We start from the raw sequence: 27,742 nt of genomic DNA, 5'->3' as shown, positions 1-27,742 counted from the left end.
CGGTTGTAGACCTTGTTTTACACCATCACCACCACCATGAAATGTGAAGCTACTCTAGGGCTACATTATGTACATGACCTATACATTTAGTGCCAAGGACATGATGTTATCCAACTGGGACAGAGGAACCTTTCCTAAACAACAACGTTTTCCATGCATTGTCCTTATGAGAATTCAGGGGGTAATGCTTCTCCTTGTGGAGATCACCACAAGGGTGTAGGAAGCCTTAAAGGCTATGAAATGTTCCCTGGCAAAAAATGATGGATCCAAGTCCATTCCTGACACTCAACATGAAGTTCCTATTATGGCGGCTGATTGCAACCTATTGGCCACTTTCACACGGCAGTGTTTTGGCCAATATTGTCCTTCATTATTTGCAAGCCAAAATTAGGAGTTGATTCAAAACACGGAAGAGGTGCGAAGCTTTCTCTCAGTTTTCTCACTGTGGAGTTCACATCTTATTTTGGCTTGCAAATACTAATGCAAAGTACTGCTATGTGAGAATGACCTCAGGCTGGTGTTGTGCTGTGACTGAGTGAATAGAAGCAGTATGTTTAGAGATGTATTTATGGCTCCGACCCCTGTCAAGATATACTGGGTGTACACAGAAATGTCTATGCAGTGGCAAAAAAGCTTACCAAGATATGCACCCATCCCCATTGCCATTTCCAGCATGCAGAGGATGGCACACGGTGATTTGACTGGTGAAAGATTATATTGAATGTATAGCATGACAAACCACCATCTTATGGACTCATGAGGCTTTGGTTACACAGGATGGAGCGCACAACCAACACAATTTGCACCACTGAGCAAAGCGTGCTCCACGATGCCCATGACCAGCACAACCCCAAAGGCATTTTGTCCTAAATGTCTGGTGCAGAATTCAGCTCTTTGCTCCCATGTGCATTGACAGTACCCTGAATGGTGGCCAATATCTGCTCATTCTCAACAAGATGGTTGACAAATGGCTTGATGACTTGCTACTGGTGCATTGTCAATTGATTTGATACCACAACAGTGGTGGTCCACCTCACTTTGAGAGACGTGCATTAAGGACTCACAGCTCGGTTTGGGCCCCTCTGGACTTCTTCCTGTGGGATCAGCTTAAAGGGAATCTGTCACCTACTTTTAGCCCTATGAGCTAAGCTTATGGACTGAAAGTAGGTAACCTGTGGAGTCCGGGAATATAGGTCTTCTACTTGCCTCCCCCAAAGTTCCCGTGGTATGTAACTGAATGCATTGAGCATTGCGCTAAGTAGTCTGCCCTTTATAATTTTATAAAGGGCGGACTACTGAGCAGCGCCGCTCAGTCCATTCAGCGACAGCTTTCAGCGCTGACATCGGGGAAATGATAGGGAATATATGTATAACACTAAAGGCCCATTTACACACAACAATTATCGCTCAAAATTCGTTCAAAGGATGGCTTCTGAGCGATAACTGTTGTGTGTAAATGCTACCATCTTTCGCTCTTCGGCTGAATGATGATTTTTAGGTGAGCATAAAATCCATCCTTCAGCCAGAGAAAGATGGCAGGCACCACACGCTGTGTTATCCACGAGAGCAGCTGATTACATTGTATTCAGCTGACACCTTGCGACGACAATGCAGCTCAGTGCAAAGTCCAGACCACAAGCTGGGATTTGCAAACAGCTGCTGGAGGCTCATTTGCACGCAAATGAAGCTGATAAAGTGCTAATGGGCATTAGTGCCTATTAGTACTTTATGCAAAACGATCGCTAAAACTTTCAATCATTTGAAAGATTGTCTTTGCGTGTAAATGAGCCTTTACATCCCCGGACTCAGCAGGTCACCTACTCTCAACCTGTAAGCTTATCTTATAGGGCTAAAAGTAGGTGACAGATTCCCTTTATGGCACCTGTCTGACTGATACTCAGCACACCTCGTGATGTTAGCAAACTGGAAGGACAAATGTGACTGTTTTGTGAAATGGTGATGCCAGAAATGCTCAACCGTGGACATCTTTGTATAGCCACTGACGGCGCTTATATTGAACATTTTTCTGTAAGATATTAAAGCTTCCTTTATTGCTTCCAGTCCTGCATTTGTCTTTATCCTTTACAGATAGAGATTACTTGTTATACTAATTCGTCTTTAATTAATTCTCTTCTGTTCTTTGGAACAAGCAGCTCCACCCACATCCCCTTCTGCAATGCTGGAACAATGGCTTATACTCTGGGATAAGTATTTCTGCGAACGCCCTGTATTATGAAATCATGGTGGACATTACTTTGATGAAGACCTGCAACTTGGGGTAGTCCTCAGTAGAGGTGTGAGTTTTGTAACGTGGTCCTATAGTCAATGTATACGTCCCTGTGAGATTGAGCTATATTTTGAAATCATAGAAGATGATAGATATTCATAGAGTAGGAATTCGCTGTCCAAGAAGAGTTAATCTCGAGCCGTGGCTGTTCTTCCGAGCAGACGCTTCCAACTAAATGTATATAGCGCACCGTTCACTTTTCGGGCTGCTGACCTAGTATGACAGTCACCTCCTCATGATGCAGAGAAAATCCATAATATGTAATAGGATGCTACAGAACTAATAAGACACCCGTGCTACATTAATAAGATGCCTTAAAGTACTAATACGATGTTACAGAGGTAATACAATATACATGAGCTGGGTGGCTGGCTACAACATGACAGGGGGCAGATAGTTTTTGGAGCTAGATTATTGCCCTATGGCATTTTTGGATCTGAAGCCTTATAGAGGGTACTTGAACTTTCATTTTGAAGTGCTCCTGCTCCGTTGTCTGTATTCATCTGTTGCTCCATCCAGAAGCTGAGGACTGCCCCATATACCGTTATATGGAGTTGACTTCAGCTGCCGAAAACAGCCGCCAGAGCATGAGCGGTCCGAATTGGAAGTACAAGTACTCTATAACCAAATGTTACAAGGATTATTTTGGAAACAGAGTAGGGAATTGTAATAAGATAGTGTGAAAATAATGAAGCTGGAACAACATTGGGTGATGCAACGTTAACAGATTGTGACACTCTATTCTTTTGTCATCTACCTAGCTTTTTATGGCACTGGTCATTGCTGCAGACTTCATGTCTAGCCCTTAAAGTGAGCTTCCAGTTTCAGGACAAAATTCTGTCCCTGGGCTGAAGGGGGAAGAGTATATTACCTGCTGTCAGTCTTCTATGCCGATGTTCATCCGATCCACAAGGTGCAATTCTGTAGCTACAGAAAGCACATTGTGCACTGCTTTCTGATTGGCCAGCAATGATCATTTGAGCAGTGCTGGCCAATCGGAGAGCAGGTATAGTGCATTGGTAGTCTAACACAACCAATGCACTGTGAATTAGGTAGTCTGAAGACTGCAGTGGCCATCTAGGACAGCTGAAAATGAGACCCAGAACCAAACAGATTAGAGGGCCATTAGCACAGAAGGCCCACAGCAGGTAATATAACTGCCCTCTGTTCCCAGGACAAAATTATGTCTCAAAACCGGAGGGTCACTTTAAATAGGATAAAGCACTCATACAAATCCCTACTACGCCTCTATTTTCTAGAGAAGAAGATTTCCATAATATGATGCAACAAGACAGAAGGCTTTTTTATATTATGAGGACTTCCTGTTAAATAATTAAAGGGGATGTCTGACTTAGGATAGGTCATCTATAAGAAGTCAGCAGGGATCCACTGGTCAAGTTCCCTGGTAATCAGCTGTTCACTCAATCTGGGGTCAGTGTTCAGAGCTGTTTCACTGTGAATGGGACTCAGCCTGCAATGAAATATAAGCCCTAGCTGCAGAAAATAAAAAAAATAACTTAACTAAGAAGCGCTGTCATCTCCGGCCCGGGTCTCCTCTTCACCTCCGCACTTGTCTTCAGTCTTCTGCCAGCCCTTCCTGGATTGGAGAATCAAAATCCCTGCCTCCAGGAAGGGCTGTCTGTGATTGTTTCATGAGCAACCTGGCTCAGCCAATCGTTGCCGGCACTTCATTGAATGGCTGTGATTGGTTCAATGAGCACTGGCTCTGATTAGCTGAGCCACGGAGCTCATCAACCAATCACAGCCAGCCCTTCCTGGGCGTGGGGATTTTGATCCCTCAATCGTTAATTGACAAAAATAAACTATTAACATTTCTATTTCTGAAAGCATTCTTGCTTTTATCCCCACCCTGTCCTTCCCTTTCCTTTTTCCCCATACATTGGGTTTAGTTTTAATTATTTTTCATTGTCTATACCTATTGAAAAAATTTTGGACAATGGTATTTCTCAAAGCATATATTAGCACTTCCCAATAGGGATTGGATAATATAACATTTTTGTGATGATAACCGTGTCTACATAACTGATATTTGAGAAACTGCTGTCTTAAAAACTTTTTGAACATACAAGTTTTTTTTTGGTTTTTTTAATTCCTATATAAATTTGGTATTATTGTAATTGCACTGACCCACAGATTAAAGACGTCATTTTTTATTGTATCATGAACGCTGTAAAAAAAAAACCCTCCCAAAATGGTGCAATTGTAGACTTTTCCCCATTTCGCCCCACTTTTACAAGTCTTCCAATACATTATATGATACCATTGAAAAATACAACTTGTCCCGCAAAAAAACTAACCTGCAGAGATATGTCACTGGAAAAATGCAAAATTTACTATATTTTGAAAGTGGGAATACCAGATCTGTAGAATGGGACCTGAACACCGAAACATCAGTGACCCCTGGCCATGTAAGGGTTAGGATATCAGGGATCTACAGAGCAGTAATTAGATACTGCAGGATTAATAAGAGACTCGGGAGTTATATTTCTAACAGACAGGTCAGAAATTGGGTTCTGAAGCCGTACAGAGGACATAATATATGAGATACTTCGGCTGCTTACAATAATAAAATGTTCCATCTGTAGGAAAATGAGGATCCCAGAGTTCCTGCGGTCAGATATTTCAGGCATAATAACATTTCATGAGCGTGATAATATGTAACAGAGTTATTACAACGTTCGGGAGTTATGTTACGGTAAAAGTAATTCAGGAGCTGGCGCAGTCTAATCAGATGACGGAGGGTTCACAAGACGTTCAGTAGTTGGCCGCCGTACAGCGAGAAGACAATGGGAGCTGATTAATTGTTACTGTGTATTCTATGGGTTAATGGGTACTAATTAAATATCCGGCACCTCCTTCCTAGGAGCCTTGTACAGTAGAAGTGACAGTGAGCAACAGCTAGTGCTCCTTACAGAACTCCGGTGCCACTAGACTCACCCATTCACTCCAGTCTACATGGACACTGCACAACATTAATTCACTAATTAAATAGGATGCACTTAACCCCTACATGTCATGTACAGTTCAGTAAGCAGTGACATGTAGTTTCTATTCCAGAGCTTAGTTAGGCTGATCCATTATCTCCAGGCTGCTTAGTAATATTACAGCATGACATGAGTATTTCAGTGATATTAAAGGGAACCTGTCACCTGCCTAAAGCACTATAAACGTAAGTTAATTTATGGTGCTTTAGGTAGGTGACAGGTTCCCTTTAAGTTATCCCCTATATGCAGGAGGGGGGTAACTAGTTGATTGGTTCCCACACCGATCACCAGAATGGGGCTCCTGTCCCCCTGAGAGAATGAAATGTTATCTGGCACATGCTATTATCTACAATCATTATGGTGTTCTTATGCTTTTAACATAATATGAAGAGGTGTTCTTCCATTTCATCTGTTTTTAGTATTTTGAGGACTATTAAAAAAGTGGTTATATTTTTACTATACAGGGTGAGGCAAACGTCTCCTAAACAAGTAGATATGGGGCAAAACTGACACTTCCAGTGTGTTTCTAAGTAAATTCTAGCCAAGATTCATCCCCTTCCCATTTGAAAAACCTGAGCTGAATTCAATATGGTGGAGTTCAAAATGGCCACCAAAAACATCTTCTCCGCCAAGTTAATACTTTCACACATTGGAAGTCGATTGTCTCATTATTACACCAGTTAAATGGTTGTGTCCAAACCTGGGCCTCACCCTGTATGTCTGTCTGCATCTTTTTTCTATATAGTTTATACATAGAGCTTTATGAAACGGTCACCAGCAGGTAGATCTGTATGCACAAATATGAAGTGCATTACATAAATAAATAAATCTCGGTATTTGTATAGCACCAACTTATTCCGCAGTGCTTTCAGGTAATTATTACTTATTACCCCCCACCAAGCTGGGTTCTCATTTTACCGACCTCGGAAGGATGGAAGGCTGAGTCAACCTTGAGCCGGCTACCTGAATCACGCAGGGATCGAACTTGCAACCTTCAGGTCGCAGGCGAGAGCTTACACTCTGCATCACACGAGATGTATAAGGATGTGGTGTATACTGCGGGATGAAAGGGATCGTGTTCTGAAGGAGAATGTAGAAGAGGGGTAAATGGAGAAGAGTTAAATTAGGGGATATGATAGGCTTGCCTAAAGGAATGAAATTTTAGGGCACGTTTAAAACTGTGGCCTTTGGAAATTGATCTGATTGCCTGGGGTAGCGCCTTCCGAAGAACTCGTGCAGCTCAGGAAAAATCTTGGAGACTGGAGTGGGAAATTTAGATGAAGGAGGCATAAAGTCTATTGTGATTAGTGGAACGGAGAACACGGGTAAGAGATATAGACAGATCAGGGAGGAGATATAGCGTGGTACCTTTAGCTTGGTTGATCGTCATAATATGTTCTGTTTGAAACCATCTACTAGCTTCATTTGTAATACATAGACAGGGGTGTAGCGATAGGGGGTGCAGACATAGCAGTCGTTTCCAGGCCCTGGAGCCTTAAGGGGACCAAAGGCCCCTCTATTGTATAGGAAAACTCTGTTATTATAAATGGTACATGGTAGGTAGGGGGCCCTGTTACAGGTTCTGCTTTGGGGCCCAAGAGCTTCTAGTTAAAGGGGTTGTCCCGCGGCAGCAAGTGGGTCTATACACTTCTGTATGGCCATATTAATGCACTTTGTAATGTACATTGTGCATTAATTATGAGCCATACAGAAGTTATAAAAAGTTTTTCACTTACCTGCTCCGTTGCTGGCGTCCTCGTTTCCATGGAGCCGTCTAATTTTCGCCGTCTAATGGCCAAATTAGACGCGCTTGCGCAGTCCGGGTCTTCTCTTCTCAATGGGGCTCCGTGTAGCTCCGTGTAGCTCTGCCCCGTCACGCGCCGATTCCAGCCAATCAGGAGGCTGGAATCGGCAATGGACCGCACAGAAGAGCTGCGGTCCACGGAGGAAAAAGATCCCGGCGGCCATCTTCAACCGGTAAGTATAGAAGTCACCGGAGCGCGGGGATTCAGGTAAGCGCTGTGCTGTTTTTTTTTTTAAGTCCCTGCATCGGGGTTGTCTCGCGCCGAACGGGGGGGGGGGGGTTGAAAAAAAAAACAAACCCATTTCGGCGCGGGACAACCCCTTTAACGCCACCAAGGAGAAACAATTATCCAACAAATGAGCAAACGTTTGTTGGCTGATTGTTTCCTTTATGCGAGCATATAAGTGCTCGCTTGTCTTATGTACAGCTGACCAATAACACCTCTATAGGGACAAACAATCATATGGACAATCGTTTGTCCTCTCATACAATCAGAATCGGCCTGTGTACCAGTCTGGTAGATGAGTGCTGATCTGATTGATTGACTCTCCCGGAGAAAATCCTTATTTCTATGCCCACGAAGAGACCGTTTTTATATGTTCTGTCCCACAGGCCCAGCAATATCTAAAGGCCCTTTTACACGGGACGAATGTCAGGCAAACGATGCCTGACACTCGTCCCTGTGTCTCCACGCTCTCGTGCTCCTGCACGGGACCTAGTAGTGCTGGCTTGCTCACAGAGCGGTCAGCAGGGGGACGTGGCAGTGCAGGAGAGTTCTCTCCTCTTGCTCCCCCGCCCCTCTCCATTGACATAACACAGCGGTCGTTCACTACTGAACAGCCGCTATTTATACTGAACGAACAGCGAGCAGCTCATCGTCCAACATTTATGCAGCATAAACAATGACATAACACAGCGGCCATTCAGTACTGAATGGCCGTTTCAGCGTACATAGTGGCCGTTCAGTACTGAACAGCCACTGTGTTATGTCAATGGAGAGGAGCGGGGTAGCGAGAGGAGAGAAATTTCTTGCAGTCTCCCTGCTGTGAGGCAGCGATACTAGCTCTGTGCAGGTAAATGAGAGCGAGTATGTGCAGGGACGAGTGTCGGGCATCATTTGCCCGACAGTCGTCCTGTGTAAAAGGGCCCTAATACAGACTTGACATTAGACAACTACAGTAGCCCTCAAGGAGTAGAGCTGGCCATAAACGAGTAATAGGCACCAGCCATACGGTTAATGACGTGTCAGAGAAGGTTGTTGTTTTGGAGCCCACAATGCACAAGAGTGTATCTGCCTTGTTCTGGATGGAAGCCGTGAATGTTGGTGCAGCTCTTATTTTTCCAGGAGTGACTTTCAAACAATACTGATGGGTTCACCCAAACAATTGAGAAAACCAATATCTGCCTTTGGCCAGTATCCGCCATATTCTTTTATTCCCTGAAGCCCTGCTGATAGTTATCAGAAATCTGTATTGTCAACCACCTAAAATTGCTGCTGTATGACCAGCATAAAAGTAGGTCTGCATTGTGCTTAATTATCAGTCCTTCTAAAATGCTTAATGAATGGTCCTTAAAGGGGTTGTCCAGTTGTAAACAATTGTTGGCCTATCCCCAAGATAGGTCATGAATAGTAGATCAGCTGGGGGCTGCCGCCCGGGATCACCTGTTTGCCGGGTCAGTGTACTTATGCACTAAGTTGATTTCTACAGGAAGCAGACAGCTCCATTCTCTGCAAGTGGCCTGACCTAGTATTGCAGGCGTAAATCCCATTGAAATGAATGGGGACACAGCTCAAATACCAAGCTGGGCCACTACAGTGTATGAGCACACTGGTCTGGCGATCAGCTGGGATCCTAGGTGGTGGACCTGTGCTGATCTACCATTGGTGACCTATCCTACAGATAGGTCATCAATAGTTTTCAATTGAACAACCCCTTTAACTTGGTCTTTCTACTTAATCTAAGACCTCTTGTACAAGACACCCTGCATGGAGGTATACAGGCACTTTGCCTGCCATATTGGGAAAACATGTTCGCATAGAAGCAATAAAAGACACTGCCTGTATACATACGGCATCCGATGGAACATCGCACAACTTTTTTGTGAGTTTAAAACAAAGCCTCTGTATGTTGCCATATGAAATCAACTGCATAATGAGGTTCTATAGAGCCCATAGTGAGCATGAATCAGAAGGATCTTGTGAATTCATCAACTAGACTATAATAAATGTACTAATTTGCATAATCAGACAAATCCCTCATTGTGCAATAACATATACCCTATGGCACTGCCGTTCTCCTATGTTGTTGCAAAGGGGATCTTATGAGTAGGGTCCAGACACCGTTACAGCCCAGTCTTTGTACCCCTATTGCTGTGTCACAACTATAGTCTTTAAAGAGGTTGTACAGACTTAGAAAAACAGCGCCACCCCGGTCCATGGGTTGTGTGAAGTATTGCAGCTAAGCTCCATTGAAGTGAATGGCACTGAGGACATAACATTCAATGTACTTCACAGTAAATTATAATTCGTACGTACATCACAAATTACACAATTGCATTCAAAAATGTTAAAAAAATTAAAGTTTGTTACATTTCCTCAACTTCACAATTTATGTTCATCATGTCCAATTGTTTTAATGCTGCAGACCCATTGCCTTTCAATAAGACGTAATGAGCCGTTTCAGTCACTCACCCCTGGAGGTTGCTGGCCGGGGGCTCTCTGTGGCTACTTTGGGAGTTGGGCTTCCGGTTTTTGTGTTTTTAGACAAAGAAGGTCTAGAAGTTAGAGGCCTGTTTGGGGTTCCCCCCTTGGATTTCACACTAGCGGAGGTGTCCATTGTGATTTAGCCTGTAAGGAGGAAATATATGGTTATTATTTACTTAAACGAAGAACATGTATCTGATTCTAGACTAATTATTCCTTTCTTTCGGATGAACCGTGACCCTCTGATATCATTACCCCCTTTACCTAGAGGTCTTCCAGACACCAGTGCATCTCATCTTCCTTTTAATAACCCAGTCCTAGTCCTAGAGGTATTAATTATGCAGAGAAAGCCAGATGCTGCCCCAGCCTCCTATACACTTCCCACACAGTCATCTACTCACCAATGTGCTGAGATATCCCTACTCCTACATCCTCATCGCCACAGAGATACATGTGTATGACAGGTCTGTGTGCACAAAACGAGGGAGGGCTGCTGCATGCAGAATAGAAATCACTGCCTACACTCAACACAATCCCATATTCACAAGTGTCAGGACTGGAACAAGACCCTCATTTCAATTCAAGTAGTTTGCATTTGAATGGGTGCGCCCTTCCCCCCCCTTTCTTCATCACAAAACCCTGGGACACAGGACTCAACTGGGATTCCCAGGCTGCCTCGGAAACTTGCATCATGCTCTGCATGTATGTAATATATATATATAGATTGTGCAAAGGTTCAATGCAAAATAACATAATGCAACAATAAACTCATGACAGTATATTCATAGATTTGCGATTACTCGTATACCGTGTGTATATGTATATATAATACACACACACACACACACACACATATATATATATATATATATATATATATATATATATTACATACATGTGCTGTAAGACAATACTGCACCTCTGTACTCACCTCTCTCCGCTCTTCGGGTGTGTGTGTCTCTGAGTGTGTCTGTGAGTCACTCCCTCCGTCCCTCCTCACAAGTGTCACAAGGGGAAGAAGAAGAGGTGATAGATGGGAACAGGGTACCACGGATAATGAAAGAGTCCAATGGGAGGCGAGCTGAGCTTTTGGTAAGCTGCTCCTGGACATACTCCCCCCACTCTCCCTTGTTGGAGGGAATCTGAATATTCATACCCTCCCAGGGGGAGATTAACGCTTTCTATTATCCGCCAAAAGAGGCGGCTGAGGAGATCAATAAAGCTTCCTCTACTACACGACAATACCCTGTGCACTTAGTCAAAGGACCAGCAGCAGCAGCTGGAGGAGCCTCGCTGACACCGTGCAGAGCCCAGATAGAGGGGGCCCTGTGTACGCCAACACTACACGGCACACAATGTACACTGGAGCGTTTTATGCCGCACAAGTGCAGAATAGCCCGCCGCGTCCAATATACCCACCCTGTGTGCTGCTCTCTACCATCCACCCCCATACCAGGCTGCCTGGCAACAGTCGTCTGTCTGTCTACAATAAGAGGATTGACTTTAATAATTTCACATTCAAGCTTAATTTCATGTGAAACAAATTGGCACAAAGAAGGGTCCTTCCTTCTCGAAAGGGGTTGGGGGGGGGGGGGGAGAAAGTGTCTGGAAGTGTCTGTCCCCATATATGATGTCTGCATTGATGATGCTGTGTATAAAAAGCAGGCAGCCAGCGTCTGGGATGTATATAGACTCCCCCACCGGATTGGGACGTATTGCTTCTATCTTACGTTATAGAGGGAATTGGTCATCCAACCCCCCCAACATGATACTTAGCGGGTATAAGGCATGAGTCAGGGAAGTTATACAATAGGATTAGTTATGAAGGAAGAATAGAGACTTGTACTCTTCATTTCTATATTGGGATCCCGAGTACAAAGTGTATCTGTTTTGCAGTAACTGCAGCTTAAAGCGAACTTCTGATTTTGGGAGAAAGTTCTGACCCAGGACATAAGTAGTAGGGGGTATATTACCAGCAGTTTTTCTCCTGTGCCGCCCCTCTAAACCGCCTGTTCTGGGCCCCGTCTTTGGGCGTCCAAGATGCTGCAGCAATTTTCTAATGACCTAATGCACACTGGGCACTGCTGATTGGTCAGTGCTGATCCCGTGAGCAGCTCTGGCCAATTAGAGAACAGGTAGGTGAAGTATATTGGTAATCGAACACTACCAATGCACTGTGGGCACTAGATAGTCTGAAGATTGCATTAGCCATCTTGGAAGACTAAAAATGGAAACTGGAACCAGTGGATCAGGGAGACAGCAGAGAAGGACAACTGCAGATGCACTATCCTCACCCTCTGGTCCTTGGACAGAATTTTGTCCCGAAACCGGAGAGTCGCTTTAAATGCGCTATGATTTTAGTTAAAGGGGTTGTCCCGCGCCGAAACGTTTTTTTTTTTTTCAATAGCCCCCCCCGTTCGGTGCGAGACAAACCCGATGCAGGGGTTAAAAAAAAAAAAAACGGATAGTGCTTACCTGAATCCCCGCGCTCCGGTGACTTCTTACTTACCTTGTGAAGATGGCCGCCGGGATCTTCACCCTCGGTGGACCGCAGGTCTTCTGTGCGGTCCATTGCCGATTCCAGCCTCCTGATTGGCTGGAATCGGCACGTGACGGGGCGGAGCTACGAGGAGCCGCTCTCCGGCACGAGCGGCCCCATTCAGAAAAGAAGAAGACCGGACTGCGCGAGCGCGTCTAATCGGACGATTAGACGCTGAAAATTAGACGGCACCATGGAGACGAGGACGCTAGCAACGGAACAGGTAAGTGAATAACTTCTGTATGGCTCATAATTAATGCACAATGTACATTACAAAGTGCATTAATATGGCCATACAGAAGTGTATAGACCCACTTTGTTTCGCGGGACAACCCCTTTAATGAATAGCAACCAAGCAATTCCATAGAACTGTGAGAATACAAAATCTCCCATTGCTTATATGCTATTCCCAAAATATAGCTTGTAGCTCCTATATTCCCATGAAGACGCCACTTCGGTGGTGAAACATGTTAAGGGAGCTCTGCTCTACCTTTTAAAATAGTATTAGACTGCAGGCATTGTTATCCCACGCTATTAACCCTTTGGGTCACCGTTATTACTCAGAACACAGCTAGACAGTCATACAGCTTTTCTCCATGTGAAATGCTGGAGGATGGTGTGGCAGGTTCTGACGATCAGACTATTTAGTCAGATGCTATAGGCAGTGTTCCAGTTAGGCATTGGCTCATTTGTTGGCTGGTAATTGGTTCTTTTAAATGGCCCAATTGTTAGGTGAACGAGCGTCAATGAATGGCTGTGATTGGTTAATCGAGCGCCGAACACAGCAGACTGCAGCAGCGACGGAGACCAGCGCGAGGGACCTTAACGCCGGCTGCTAGGTAAGTATTGTTTTGAGTTGTTTTTTTTTTTTTACATGTACTCTAGCTAGGGCTTATATTCCCCCCACCCCGAAAATCGGGGTAGGTCTTATCGGGAAAACAGAGTACCAGATGATGATTTTGGTAGGTCTGGGCAACATCTACTGTTGGGGAGGGCAAGGATTAGATTTCAACGCATCTGATCCATTGTACCCCCTATTATAAACATGCCCAGTTATGTGCGAGTTGATGGATATTGTCAAAAATGACCTAATGTGCATAACTACATAGAACCCATCTGTCTGACAACCATAGGAGGCGATGACCCAAGGGTCGGGAACACCAGACCAATATTTGATAAGAGCTCATTAAGGATAACCTACTAAATACATCTACTAAAACATCCCCAGGAGGTCTCATCCTACACAATACATATGGTAAATAGTCCCCCCAGCCACTGAGCAGAGAAAGGACGGTGGGGGCTGTAGTCACACCATGCAGGAGTACGAGTGGGCAGCCAAGCATCTAGTGACATTACACTTGGATGAAAGCTCTGGGGCCTCTAAACTAATAAAGGCTATTGGTTATGTTCATGTCAGTTGTGATAACACAAGTCCAAAGTCCTATTAGGAGAAGTTAAGCTGGTGAGAGGATTGTTTGTCGCCAATAGACGTGTCCCTCCTTTTGTTGGAGCTGAGGGACCTGTTCACTGCGGTTCTTGCTGTCCATTGTTTTAATTGATTTTAATGGGCACCCTGCTATGCCTTGTTTTTATTGCAGCCATGTTTCTCTGTAAGAGGGCAATTCATGGGCATTGAGTTCTGCCTGGGAATTTATATGTAAGCATACTGTCAACGAGGTTGACACTGTCTATGAATATCTGTCTTTGTTGTCATCATAGAATAGCTATCTAGTTATTAGTATTTAATAGTACCAATGTTTCTGGTGGCACAATGTGCCACTGACTAATATGCCCTGTAAGCAATTTGAGCTGGTACAAATATTTCTGTGCAAATAGTAAGCTATTAGAATTTTTTTTACAATTTTCCAGAACATTGAAAAGAGTGATTTACGAACTTCAGCAGCTCGCTGAGGAGACATGTTATCTTGTAGCTTTCACATTTGAGCTGCATGTGTTTTACGAACTTCAGTTGCTCGCTGAGGTGAAATCGTAGCTTGTCGCTGTGGTGATATGTTTGCAGAACAGCAATGGTTTGTTTCAGGACTAGACAACAGTTCACAATTAGATGAAGGCTGGACTGGTGTTGGCGGCATTAGCACTTGAGATGACATGATATCACGGTCAGGAGATGTGAAGATAGTGGTGAAAAACTATGCTTCAATGTTATTGGTCAGTATGCACTGCTAGCTATGTATGTGGACATTTGTGAGGTGTCATTTATTGGACTCTCCACACAGGTATGCTGCAGTCTCACAACCAGCTACAAACTGCTAAACTGAGTACTGCTGTATCCATAGCAACTGAGGCCACGGGTGTTAGATGGGGTTGTAGACTGTGCCAGTCACTACACTGGTTGCCCATCAAATATAGAATACAATTTATACTCATCACTTATATCCATAAAGCTATCAACAGTGCTGAACAGTCTAATGGATGGTCCTATCAGTGATTGACAGGTATCTATGTATAACTGTATATAAAGGGGGAGCTGTCAGTCACTGATAGCTCCGCCCATTGGACTGTTCAGCTCAGAATGCGCAGAGATATAAATGAATAAAACACAAGGCCGGCAGTTTGGACAACATGCTCTAACTTACAGATTCCCTTTATGTTATCCCTCTGGTGTAATGTAATAACTCCAGTGACCCTCCTACATAGGCTAGTGAGGGGTTTGCATCCAGGAGGCCTCCATCTATTACTTCCTTATGGCCCAGCAGGATATATGAAAAAGGTTATATGGAAGTTTATACACACTATGCATACAGTACATTATACACTCCGCTTGGCAGTACCTAGATGAGTTGTAACGTGCTAATCTTACTAAACATTAAAAATATTGTAAGTCACCCATGAGCGAACATAAGGGAAAAAAAATGTGTCTAAAGCCCAATGTCCACGGCAGGTCTGATTCCGTGCAGGGAATACAACCCTGCCTGCGGCCAGTGAGCCCTGCGCACTTGTATTATCATTACGGCGGTGGCATCTGCGCAGACTTCTCCACTTCCAGTTCGCTGTACTGCACATGGTTGTCATGGCTGGCCGTCGAACATGTGTAAAGTTGATCAAATTGCAACATTTTTGTATGTTATTGCAGTGATTTCATACTCGGGCTCTTATTTAGTCATCACTAGGAAAAGTTTGTATTTTAAAGCAACTATAAGCTTGAACTTTATTGTTCCCAGTTCCCAGCTATTCCAGTGGTCTTCAATGCAATAATTGACACGTAGTTCAGTAAACCTGCTGCTCCCGTGATCTTCCCTATGTCTTGTGCTGTCAAACCCCACAAATACATATATACATAGGGTGACATCGGCTGCCAGCCTTATAACATTGCTGTACTTTTATAACCTGCTGACTTTAGGTGGAGTGTCCCTTTAATGCACACAAAAGGCACATGTCCCCTAGACATATATTACACTGAGGGTATTGTCAGACGCTTTGCATAACTGGACTAACACGCGGGCGCTCTGAATTGGGTACTTTGCATGGCAGCTTCCTCTCCGCACTCCTGTGTTTGTAGCACCCTTATAAAGAGGAAGTAAAGAGCTTTTATCTATATTCAGCGTAGACACAAAGCTTATTGATTTCCCTGCGATGAACTACAGTAATAAAGTGTCAGAGGGATAATAAGTAAATGAAAGCCTCGGGAGAAGACATATTGATTCGGATGACATCGCCAACATCTCCATATTTGCTCGGAGAAGATATCCTTTTCAATCATTTTGATTGTATTGGAAAGCACTAATGAGCCTCCGTAAATAGAAGTCGCCTTCTGCCAAGCTCTGTGACATTTTATTATACAATTTCTTAGATATACTCGTTTCTGTGAAAGTTCGATGACTAACGGTCGTTTTACGCAATCTGAGTTCCTAGCCTGATGCAATGGGCGCCGACTGACACACACCGATTGGCGCTCATTACATTTTCTTTTACACGGGACGAGAATTGGCTTTTGGGGACAAATGATCGTTACTTGAATTGTTCGTTCCTGTAAGGCAGCTGTAGGTCTTCCTGTTGGGGAGATGTACTACCGATCAGCGAGCATTTTCTTGCTTACCAAAACCACAATGACAAGTTATTTCCTGTCCATAGGGTAGGGGATGACTTGCTGATCAGTGGGGTCTCACCAATGACCCCCACAATCTCCAGAACTCACCTGCCATTGTGGGGGTCGCTTCTCCCCCAGGTCAGTGCTCTATTCATTTTATTGGGGTTTATGGAAATAGTCAAGCGGCACGCGCTCGTCTATCTCCGCAGTCTTGTTGAAAGTGAATGGTGCAACCAGTGCTCCATTCAGTCTCATCCTCACTGCAGTAGCAACTGAGAACATAGGCTGAGCCTCATAGGCCACCGTAGCTGGCAAACCCAGAAGCCAAATGAAAGCCTCTGGGTGCCGTAGCAACTAATTGGGAACCCCCAATCATATCACGGGGGTCTGATGGGTGATAGAGGGATCTCCGTCCCTCTGTCAGCCCTTTACATACCACAGGGGTTAAGCAGCAGGGTTTGTCGGTTTTTCTGTTTGAGCAAGTACCAGGCTGTTATCTAAGCGGTGTATGCTTCAGAATAAAGCCCCTTAACGGCTGCCGCCAAAAGACGTATAGATGGTTGTTAAGGCGTTAAAATGTAAAAATGTAGCAATATATATGTAAATTCAAAAACTAAACAAGTTATGTGCTGCAGCCACACCCTAAATATGTCAGTGACAAATGTATCATCGGAAAATAACATATTCTATCAATCAAGTTTATATGTTAAAGGGGTTGTCTGGTTGTAAATTACTGATAGTCTTTCCTGCACCAAGCTAATTTTTGCAGGAAGCAGACAGCTCTGTTCTTATTGTAGTGGGCAGGCTTGGTATTGCAAGCAAAGTTCCCATGCATTCCAATTAGAACTTGGCCTACAATACCAGGCCTGGCAACTACAGTAAGGCCGTATTTGCATTGCGGAATCCAGAGTGGGCGTCTGCCTCCATATTCCGCAGCAAATGCCTTCCATAGCTTGCAATGGCAATGGAAGTCAAGGGATGCTGTCTGACCTGCGGCCCTTCCGCAAACATCTATGTTCTCCTTTCCAGGCTACATAGCACTCAATGAGCTTAATGTATTTAAAAGGGAAACCGGAATTGTTTGTTCCACTATGCGACCTGGAGATCACATGATCGCCGGGCGCCATCTGTCACAGCAGAGCTGTAGGGTCCTAGTAGACCCCAATCAACTCTGTTAAAGGGGTTGTCTCGCGGCAGCAAGTGGGGTTATACACTTCTGTATGGCCATATTAATGCACTTTGTAATGTACATCGTGCATTAAATATGAGCCATACAGAAGTTATTCACTTACCTGCTCCGTTGCTGGTGTCCCCGTCTCCATGGATCCGTCTAATTCTGATGTCTTCTTGCTTTTTTAGACGCGCTTGCGCTGTGCGGTCTTCTCCCCTTCTGCTTGGTCCAGGCACGAGCGGCGTTCTGGCTCCGCCCCCTTCTACGTGTCATCGCGTAGCTCCGCCCCGTCACGTGTGCCGATTCCAGCCAATCAGGAGGCTGGAATTGGCAATGGAACGCACAGAGCCCATGGTGCACCATGGGAGAAGACCCACGGTACACCATGGGAGAAAACCGCAGTGCATCCCTGGGAAAGGACCGGCGGCCATCTTAGGGAGAAGATTTTTTAAAGTCCTTATTTCGTCGGATCGGTAAGTAGCAAGCGGTTTAAAAACTGCTTTAATTTGCTATTTTATGCCAGGGGGGTGACAGGGGGAATGGGGTAAGGTAAAATTTTGAGGTTTGCCGCGAGACAACCCCTTTAATGACTGACGTCACTACAGGGGGACGTTTTCCCCTGTAACTGGGGCTCCTATGAATGCTGCTTCTATGGATGCTCTAGATAAAGTAGAAAAGTGTGAAATAAAAAAAAAAATGTGAATGTCCCCCATCTGTGATGTCATGGGGGACATAGATGGTATAAAAAAAGCAGGTACAAAAATACCATATATACTCGAGTATAATGGCGCCCACCCACTGGCGATTTTTTTTTTCTTTGCGTTTTGCGTTTTTTCTCAAGAGCAATTAGAATTGAATGTACTCCTGTCCACTGGCGTTTTTTGTTGCGTTGCGTTGCGATTTTTAACATAGGAACTGTCAGTTGCATATGTGTCCTTATTTTTCTCCTAATGCACCCATGAAAGTCAATGGAAAAGCCGCGAAAACGCGGCAAAAAACGCCGGGAAAACGCGGCGTTTTTCACGCACGAAAATCGCAAACGCCAGTGGGTGGGCACCCTTAGCCTAGTTTTTCAGCACATTTTTTTATGCTGAAAAAGCCCCCTCGGCTTATACTCGAGTGAGGTAAAAAAAAAAACACATACAATACTCACCTCCCAGTGGACGTCTGTGTCCCCAGCTCGATGGTCTCCCCAGCGGTGCGGCAAGCTGCTTGAGAGTTCTCCCCTCTGTTATCTACCTGCTCGGCTTTGAATTCACCCGCTGACATCACTGAATGGCTGTGATTGGTTTATCGAGCGCCGGGTGTGATTGGCTGCTGCTCAATCCAATCACAGAGCTTACTTACACAGCGCTGATGGTGGGGGAATTCAAAAAGCTGAACAGGGAGATGACAATGGGGAGAATTTTGCAGCGCCGGGGAGACCATCGAGCTGGGGACACAGACGTCGGCTGGGAGGTGAGTATTGCGTTTTTTTTATATACTCAAGTATAGCTAGGCTTATACTTGAGTCAATAAGTTTTACCGATTGTTTTTTTCTTTTTTTTTTTGTGGTAAAACTTATTGACTCGTCTTATACCCAGGTCGGCTTATAATCGAGTATATACGGTAAGTGAATAAAAATTACAGAATAAAATTTTTTTTAAAAATATATAACAATCCCAAATCTCATGGCGGAGCTGTCCAGGTTTGGGTCAATCTCTGGCCTGAAAATTAACAAAACAAAATCAAAAGCTTTTAATCTCACCCTGCCCTCTCACATACTTTCCTTGCTACAATCCAACTTCCCATTTCAATGGTTGACGGGGTCACTGGGCTACTTGGCGGTGAGTCTGACCAACTCCTATGATACGCTATACACACAAAACTATATACCACCCCTCCGTAAATTCCGCCTACTGTTAGAAAGTTGGGACCGATACCACATATTGTGGATTGGGAGAGTGAACTCCTTAAAGATGTCGTTTCTCCCTAAACTTCTCTATTTTTTCAGAGCTCTTCCAGTTCAGGTCCCTGGGCATTTTTTGAACACCCTTCAACAGATAACCCTCCGTTTCATCTGGAATAACTCTATCCCTAAAGTATCTCGTTCCACTCTGTACAGACACAGGCGGCAAGGATGTTTGGGAACCCCACAGCTTACAAAATACTACCAGGCGGCCCAGATTGCCCAGGTGGCCTCCCTGCATTCCACCATAAATGCCCCACTTTGGCTTTCGATAGAGGCCATGGAAATCCACCCCCTCCCAGTAGATTCACTATTATGGATCCCCCCAACTCGTAGGCCTGCAATATCTAACCCAATCATAAAACATTGCCTTAGAGTCTGGGACTCCATAAAATACTCCGGGAACTTGCTCTCCCCTCATCTACTCCTACTACCACTCTTACATAATCCGTTATTTCCAGCAGGTCATGACTCCCTTTTAGCTTTTCAAGTCGGGACACAAAGAGGCATTACTAAAGTTCCCCACTTACTCTCTCGGGAGGGTGTGATTGCATTCCCCATCTTACAGAAAAATAAGGACATACCATCCTCGGAAATATTCCGCTATTTACAATTAAAAAACTGGCTGTCATCCTTATTGAAAAATACACATTCTCCACACACCCTTACCCCCTTTGAATCCTTCTGCCTTAAACGCCCACAGGCAAGGGGCCTCATCTCCCAAATATACTCCAACCTTGTTCACACTACTTATCGCACACAACTATCATATGTAACCAGGTGGGAGCGGGACTTGGGGGACGTTCTAAGTGAGGAGGAGTGGTCTCAGATTTGGAGTTCTACCAATCAAGGGGTCCGTAACATACTAATGTTGGAGACTTCATATAAAATCCTTCTTCGTTGGTATTTGGTCCCCACTCGAATTGCACACGCGGTTCCTGGCTACCCTAAAGAATGTTTCAGAGGTTGTTCTTCCCCTGGAGACATGCTCCATATATGGTGGTCCTGCCCTAGAGTCAAAAGACTTTGGATAAGAACATACTCCCTAATTTACTCAGTAACATATCACAACTTACGCAAAAATGCATGGGAAGCTTTGTTGAACAGAAAGATCAAGGACATATCCCCAAATTCTAGAAAATTGATTTCTTTCCTCTTCTTAGCCACAAAACAAACTATTGCCCAGACCTAGCGTAAAGCCTCTCTGGACTTCTCTGAAGTTAAATGCCGCATGAACTGGTATCTGATAGATGAAAGGCTAACCTCTATAGCAGAAGATAAAAATGATACATTTCTTAGTATATGGACCCCATGGATAAATTATGCCCTTCCTACGACGGGGATGAGTCTATTAACCTAAACAGGATTACCTGATGCCTCTGCCCTTGGGGGCGGCGGTCCTGAGAGAGAGGGAATACCCCCCACCCCCACCCCACCATCCAACCCTTCTTTTTCCCCCTTTGAAATACTAATTGACCCCGGCCAGGCCATTGTTGTTCATTTTATAATGTTCTTCCTGAAAATAGCACTGAAAGCTGTGAAATAAAATAACAATGGAATGCTATTATTTAGTTTATATTCCCTTTCAGAAGATACAAGGCTTGTGACTACATTCTTGTATTAGAACCGGAAACCTTTCCATACTGCTGTACCTTTGTATGTATAAAAGAAAACTCAATAAAAATAATTGTTCAAAAAATTTTTTTTTATATATATATGTGTAAATAAAAAGATAATGACCCCCCCGCGACGCCAAACAGAACCGATGCCATATGCACCCTGTAATCCAAAACTATGCAAATTACATATAAAAACTTCCAAAACAAAACGAGGAACCCATTCCCATACTTTATTTTGGTGTAAATATACTAATTTTACAAATAAACAACCATAAATTTTTTAAAATAATTTTTTTAGCTTTTTACCTCTCATTAAATTAAAAAAGCGAGAAAAAAGTAATTGAAAAAAAGATATAAAAAAAACACCACATAGGTAAAATCTATAAAAAGTGTTTGATGCTTTAGAACCCAAATAACCTAGTACTTTAGGGGTTAAATGGTAATCGTTCAGTCTTTCACATTCATTATGTGAAAGACTGAACGATTCTCACTGAACAAGTCAAGGACGAATCTGCCTGTCTAAACATGCTGCTCCAGAAAGTAAATGAGATGACGATAGTTATGTGTAAAATCACCCATACAATGAAGGTTAACACCTATATAGAAATCAGCTCTTGCCCTCCCCTGCACAATGACCTCTGTACATGTCACACAGCTTGCCCATAACACCCTGCCTTAGAAGTCAATGCGTCCCCTCCTGTCCATTGTGTGAATGTCCCATGATTTCTGCTGTAAAGCATCTCTAAACGCTGTTAAAAGCATCTCAGATAAGATGGTCGCCACCATAGTCATGTACAGACAGCAGAATAACAAACAAATAAAAGCAGAAGAAAAATGGAAATGTTTCACTATCTGGTTTAAATTAGTTGGATGATCAGGGCTCTACTAGGTGAAGATTCCTCCATTACTCCTATATTTACTGGACTTTCACATACCGGTAGTTTGTATAAAGGATGGGAGGGAAACCATTATGGGTGTCTCCTTGGGGAACAAAACACTGATGCCCAACCCTGAATATACTGATCACAGACACTTAAAAGCCCGAAATCTAAAAGTGACCCATCGGGCGTGTTACCGAGCGAGCCTGAAAGTGATGTGTCACAGTCTTTAAAACTTTTCACTTAAGTTAAAAACAATCACCTTATACAAGTCATTCTCACTTCCTCAAGAGCTTTAAAATTCTGCGTGCCTATGACGGCTCCTAAATAATTTGTCAAAGGTGTAACTTGAAATTCCTGGGCCCCAATCCCAAATCTGTAATAGTGCCTCCACCTACTGTATCATAAGCCACTTACAACACCTGTTTTTTCGCATTTGTATAGAGTCTGATAGAAAAAGCCCCCATATGAAGTTGGACGAACAATGGGGCCAATATGCTCAGTCCACCTCACAGGTTGTATGCAGCCATAATGTGCCCTATTGTGGAGTGGCACTCAAACTCTGGTATGGGCTGGTATAGAGGGAAGACAGGAGACTGGCACTGAGGGCGCTTGACCCTTGGCAGGATCGCTTCAGCAACAAGTAACAGCATTCAACATTACGAGATTATTCATTGCTGAGTATTCTCTGCGCTACCTCCAGATCCATCCACATACGTACGCACTGCGTTACCGCGCTTTCCTCTCTGAGGCGGGTAGATACATCGTCGGCTTGTTCAGACGAGAAATCGTTCAGGCTTTCGCCTTTGCTGTATGGAAGCCGTCTGTGCAGAACCCGCACAAAAATACAACATGCTGCGATTTTATTTCCGTTCGCGGAAATCGCAATCGCTCTCCGCTCATGTGAATGTTCTATTCTCGTAATGTGTGTGGAATACCACGGATCGTTCACACTGGTGCTAATCGCGGATTCCGCAATTCAAACCCGTTCATGTGCAGCCGGCCTTAGTGTATGGACTCGCAGGTAAACGAGGACCCTTGACGCGGGTTGTGAGCTTGTGTATTTTGGCCAAAATATTAACTTATATCTCGTATTTATCAGTAACATGCAGTGCGCCTTTGAACGCTGGGAGAAACCGGGGTCCCAGTGTGGTTCACCTATGAGGTGGAGGGCAGCCTGCTGGATTTAAATATTAATAGGTTGTAAGCCTGCATGGTGCGCTACACATACTATGTGGCCTGACACCCTTTATATGCCTTTTTGTCCAAGAATAGTACTAAGTAGCCACCCCTCAACATAAGGAAGGTGTGTGAGTGGTTCTGCAACTTTGGCAGATAGGCTCACCGCAGAGAATCGCGGCATGCCGCGATTTGAGTCCCACGAGCGGAGAATCGCTATGATTCTCCGCTCGTGGACAGAAGACTGCGCTTTCCATAGCGTTGCTATGGAAAGCGTGCCCTGCGGCACCCGCGGACGGATTATCGCCACAAGTAACGCAATGCACAATCGCCCATGGACAGGAGCCCTAAAGCCTCCAGCTAGAGAAGCAGAGACGTGCTGCTGAGGTTCACTGATTGTTCCCCTAGCACTCAGGAAGACAGCAAGATCCGCATTAAGTTAATAGACTGGTTGATTGGACTATGGATGTAATCTCCGTTCATTCCCACGGTACTGAGATTGAATTCAATGAGGACCAGTTGGTAACAGCGGGAGACAAAAATGTAAGATTCTCCCTGGAAGGCCTGACACCCAGGCTTCAGATAGGCACCTTACCCCGCAGAGATCACAACATCCATAAGCCGATCATGGTGAGCTGGACGTCCCCCCACGCCAGCTCTCACACATCAACCTACTTTGTCTTACATGTATGGCCACAATAATAGTAGTCACCCAAGCTTAAAGGGGTTTTGTCATGTAAAAAAAAAATCAACACTTACCTATTCCTCCCCAGGGAGCCTTCTTCAAGCATCTTCTTCTCGCTGATCTTCTTCAGTCCCACAGGTCACCTCACTGCAAGCCGGCTGGATCCTCTTCTTCTTGTTATGATGTGTCCGTTCTCTGCATTCTTCTTCCGGCAGGTCAGTCAGTGTAGGTTACGCCGCTAGTGACGTAACGGTCACTGCCTAGGAAGGAATGCCGATCTATTGCCGAGATTGCAGACAGACAATGTGGATGCACAGTCTTGGCAACAGCTCGGCACTCCCTGCTAGGCTATGAACGCTATGTCACTAGTTACTGGGTACATTGCCCTGCAGGAAGGAGACTGCAGAGAATGGATGCTTCGTCACGTCACCAGAAGACAAAGAATCCATCGTCTGGAGGTGATGTGACCCGGGGGACTGCAGGAGACAGGAGAAGATCGGTGAGGAGAAGATTTGGTAGGAAGACTGACGGGGGAGGAATAGGTAAGTATAGAATTTTTGTTTTCTAGTGAGTAAACCCTTTAAAAGTCAACTGATTTGTAGGTAGAACACCGTACTGAATACACTAAGGGGGGAAGGAGCAAAAGCTTAAAAGTTGAGTGGCAACAAATTTGTCCGCCATTACTGTTCCCACAGTTTTCTCAGCAATTTGCCCTGTAATGTGGCATTCCAGCCCCTGAAATAGAACTGAGAGAAATCAGACAGAGTCCAAGCACTCAGCTATCTCCGGCAGCCCTATAGAAAATTAGTGGAGCAGCACTATGTATGCTCGACCGCTGCTCCATTCCATCTCCAGGCAATGCCATGAACCAGCAAGGAGGAGGAGTGGGACATAAGTCCTCTGTTCTAAGGACTGGTGAAAGTCTCAGCGGTGGATAGGTGATAAGCCAGTTTTGGGATAACCCCTTTAAGCCTTATTCGCACATTGCTGCCATATCGAGGTCCTTGCAGCAATTTAGCCAAAACCACAGCGAAATGGACTTGGAAAAAATTCAGCAAAAACAATTTGTAAACCCTTACAATAATTTCCACACTATTTAAAGGGGTTGTCCCGCGCCGAAACAGGTTTGTTTTTTTTTCAATAGCCCCCCCGTTCGGCGTGAGACAAACCAGATGCAGGGATAAAAAAAAACAAAAACGGGTAGTACTTACCCGAATCCCCACTCTCCGGTGACTTCTTACTTACCTTGTGAAGATGGCCGCCGGGATCTTCACCCTCGGTGGACTGCAGGTCTTCTGTGCGGTCCATTGCCGATTCCAGCCTCCTGATTGGCTGGAATCGGCACACGTGATGGGGCGGAGCTACGAGGAGCCGCTCTCTGGCACGAGCGGCCCCATTCAGAAGGGAGAAGACCGGACTGCACAAGCGCGTCTAATCGGGCGATTAGACGCTGAAGATTAGACGGCACCATGGAGACGGGGACGCCAGCAACGGAACAGGTAAGTGAATAACTTCTGTATGGCTCATAATTAATGCACAATGTACATTACAAAGTGCATTAATATGGCCATACAGAAGTGTATAACCCCACTTTGTTTCGCGGGACAACCCCTTTAAGCAAATTGTGTAAAAATTAGGTTGAAATATGCTGTATATTATCAATGCACCACATTATATTTCCCCCCCAGTTACCAACTGCCTTCAGTTTCCAAAGAAGGAGTCATTAGTCACAATATGGCAGCATATATGTAAGGCCGGTGGCAAACAATCATATTCTGGCGCAGCTGTAATACGGATAAGTGTCCCGGCCGGACTGCGGGTATCCCAACCCAAACGACTAGCACCCCAGATTCAGGAGACCCGCTATCAGGCAGGATACCCCTCTGTATTACGGATGCGCCAGAATGTGATCGCTCGTCAGCGGCCTAAAGGTAAGACAGACTTCCCTCAAACATTTTATGACATTTACATACATATAGTGCAAAATAAAACCTATGACATAGCGCTACGGATCCCCGGACCCCACTGTATACTGTGTCAATCAAGAAATGGAATGCATTAAGAAAAAAAATATATATAAGTGAGACGAACAAAAATATGCCAAGGGCAACAGCGGAAAATGTAGACTGCAGTAACACGTCCAATCGTATACGACATACTAATAAGGCAGATAAATAATATGTCATGTAATAAAAGACACAGAACCACCGCCCACTCCCAGTGCCACCACCAGATATAGACATGATGTCACCCCCTCCCACCGCACTGATCTCCTCCAACCCTATCATCAGCTCCCCCTCATATACTGCAATACCTTCCAGGTAAACAGCGTTCAGGTACGGCGAGCACAACGGCACGTCTTCCCCTCAGCTCCACCTATGGCTGAAGTGGGTCACACAACAGGCTCAGCTACACAACCTGTCACATCATGTTGGCATTTATATCATACGGTGACAAAAATGACACACACAGGAGTAACCCATAATCTACAGACCCTGTCCCTCCCTGCTCAAGGTGACAGGCATGGTAGTTCCTGTCTGTAGCCAGCAGGTGGCAGTGCTGTCCTCTACTGTCAGGCCATGTCTCAGATGTGATCATTAACCCCTGCAGAGCATTGTGCTGCCCCCACCTTGCATCTCCATGGCAATGCGCCTCATATAATGGGCAGGAGGAGAAATTGATAAGGCTCCAGGGAAATAGTCTGTTTAGTTAGGGTCAGCGATCCTTCCTGGGATTCAGGTTGCATTTGCTCCGGCGATTTCCCCCGAACCATTTCTGTGTGTTGCAAGATGTACATAGATTACATTGGAAAATAACCCATGACTTGCAATTTTTGGGAGATATTGCCCATTATTCTCTATGGACCTTTACAAAAATCTTTTGCTATTTTTAAGATTGGAACAACATGTGATTTTCACGTAAGTTTCTCGCAAAACGCAGCGCACTCACATAAAACTCGTGGCTTTGCAAGTGTGATAACGCACTCACCTGCAAATTGCCCGTATGAATGCACCCTTAGACCGCCTTCACACGGGCAATAAAATTGCGCGATGTGAGAGTGAGTAAAAAAGCAGAGTTATGAAACCAATGATTTTCAATGATTTCCTTCGCATTTGAGATGTTTTTTACTGATGCGATGTTGCGAGAGAAAAAAAATCTTTCTGCGATGTGTGATTTTTTTTATCGCCCATGTTTCCTCCTTTTTATCGCATTTGCAAATTTATCGCAAATGTGTAGTTTTTGTGCGATACATTTTTAACATTTGAAGAGTCCTATTGACTTTTGCGATAAAAAAACGTGTGCTGTTAGCGCGGGCGGCAGCTATGCGAGACGGTTTTTAAGAAAAAGCATCGCTGGCGCTCAAAAATCACAGGAACAAAAACGCAATTTTGCCTCGATTTCCTTGCAGCAAAATCACGATCACCCGTGTGAAACTAGCCTTAGGGCTGCTATTGCTGCTATGGCGAGGGCGATATTGGGCCGTGATTCCCGGCGAGATATCGCCCTCGCAATCCATGTGAAATCCCTGGATGCAAAGTGTTTTCATGTGAAAACAGCCTCATATCACTGTAGGCAGGGGCGTAGCTAAAGGCTCATGGGCCCGGGTGCAAAAATGTATCTTAGGGCCCCTCAACTTCTCCTTAATGCAGAGGCGTAACTTGAAGCTCCTAGGCCCCAATGCAAAACCTGTAACAGGGCCCCAACTATAATGGGGCCCCCAAGGCTGGGTGCTGTTGTATCTTGTCTCCACCACAGTTATGGGTGGAGACATGGGCTGTGCTGCTGGAGCTAGAGGGAACACCCACAGCTCCAGATTGGCTGCCGGAGACACACACCTGGACCGAAACCTCTGGCAAGTATGTTCTTCTCCGCGA

The 27,742-nt window shown here is 44.7% G+C and overlaps 1 protein-coding gene across 4 annotated transcripts in view; it reads right to left on the bottom strand.

Annotated features, from left to right (window-relative positions):
- Window positions 1-26,304, bottom strand: part of LOC136612685 (uncharacterized) — a 37,551-nt gene extending 11,247 nt beyond the window's left edge. The window contains exons 1-2 of one of the 4 annotated variants that reach the window (XM_066593201.1): window positions 26,182-26,304; window positions 9,789-9,944 (exon numbers count right to left, since the gene is read on the bottom strand). In XM_066593201.1, the coding sequence (XP_066449298.1) occupies window positions 9,789-9,933 (145 nt within the window). In that variant the 5' untranslated portion in view covers window positions 9,934-9,944; window positions 26,182-26,304. Of the gene's footprint in view, window positions 1-9,788; window positions 9,945-10,731; window positions 10,791-23,941; window positions 23,962-26,176 lie in introns of those variants that run through there. The other 3 variants (XM_066593202.1, XM_066593204.1, XM_066593203.1) reach the window with 3 other exon arrangements.
- Window positions 26,305-27,742: the final 1,438 nt, after the last annotated feature.

Source organism: Eleutherodactylus coqui, chromosome 2 (assembly GCF_035609145.1).
Source record: "Eleutherodactylus coqui strain aEleCoq1 chromosome 2, aEleCoq1.hap1, whole genome shotgun sequence".
Taxonomy (NCBI): domain Eukaryota; kingdom Metazoa; phylum Chordata; class Amphibia; order Anura; family Eleutherodactylidae; genus Eleutherodactylus; species Eleutherodactylus coqui.
The sequence above is the reverse complement of the archived record's forward strand: the minus strand, read 5'-3'. Positions and strand labels throughout refer to the sequence as shown.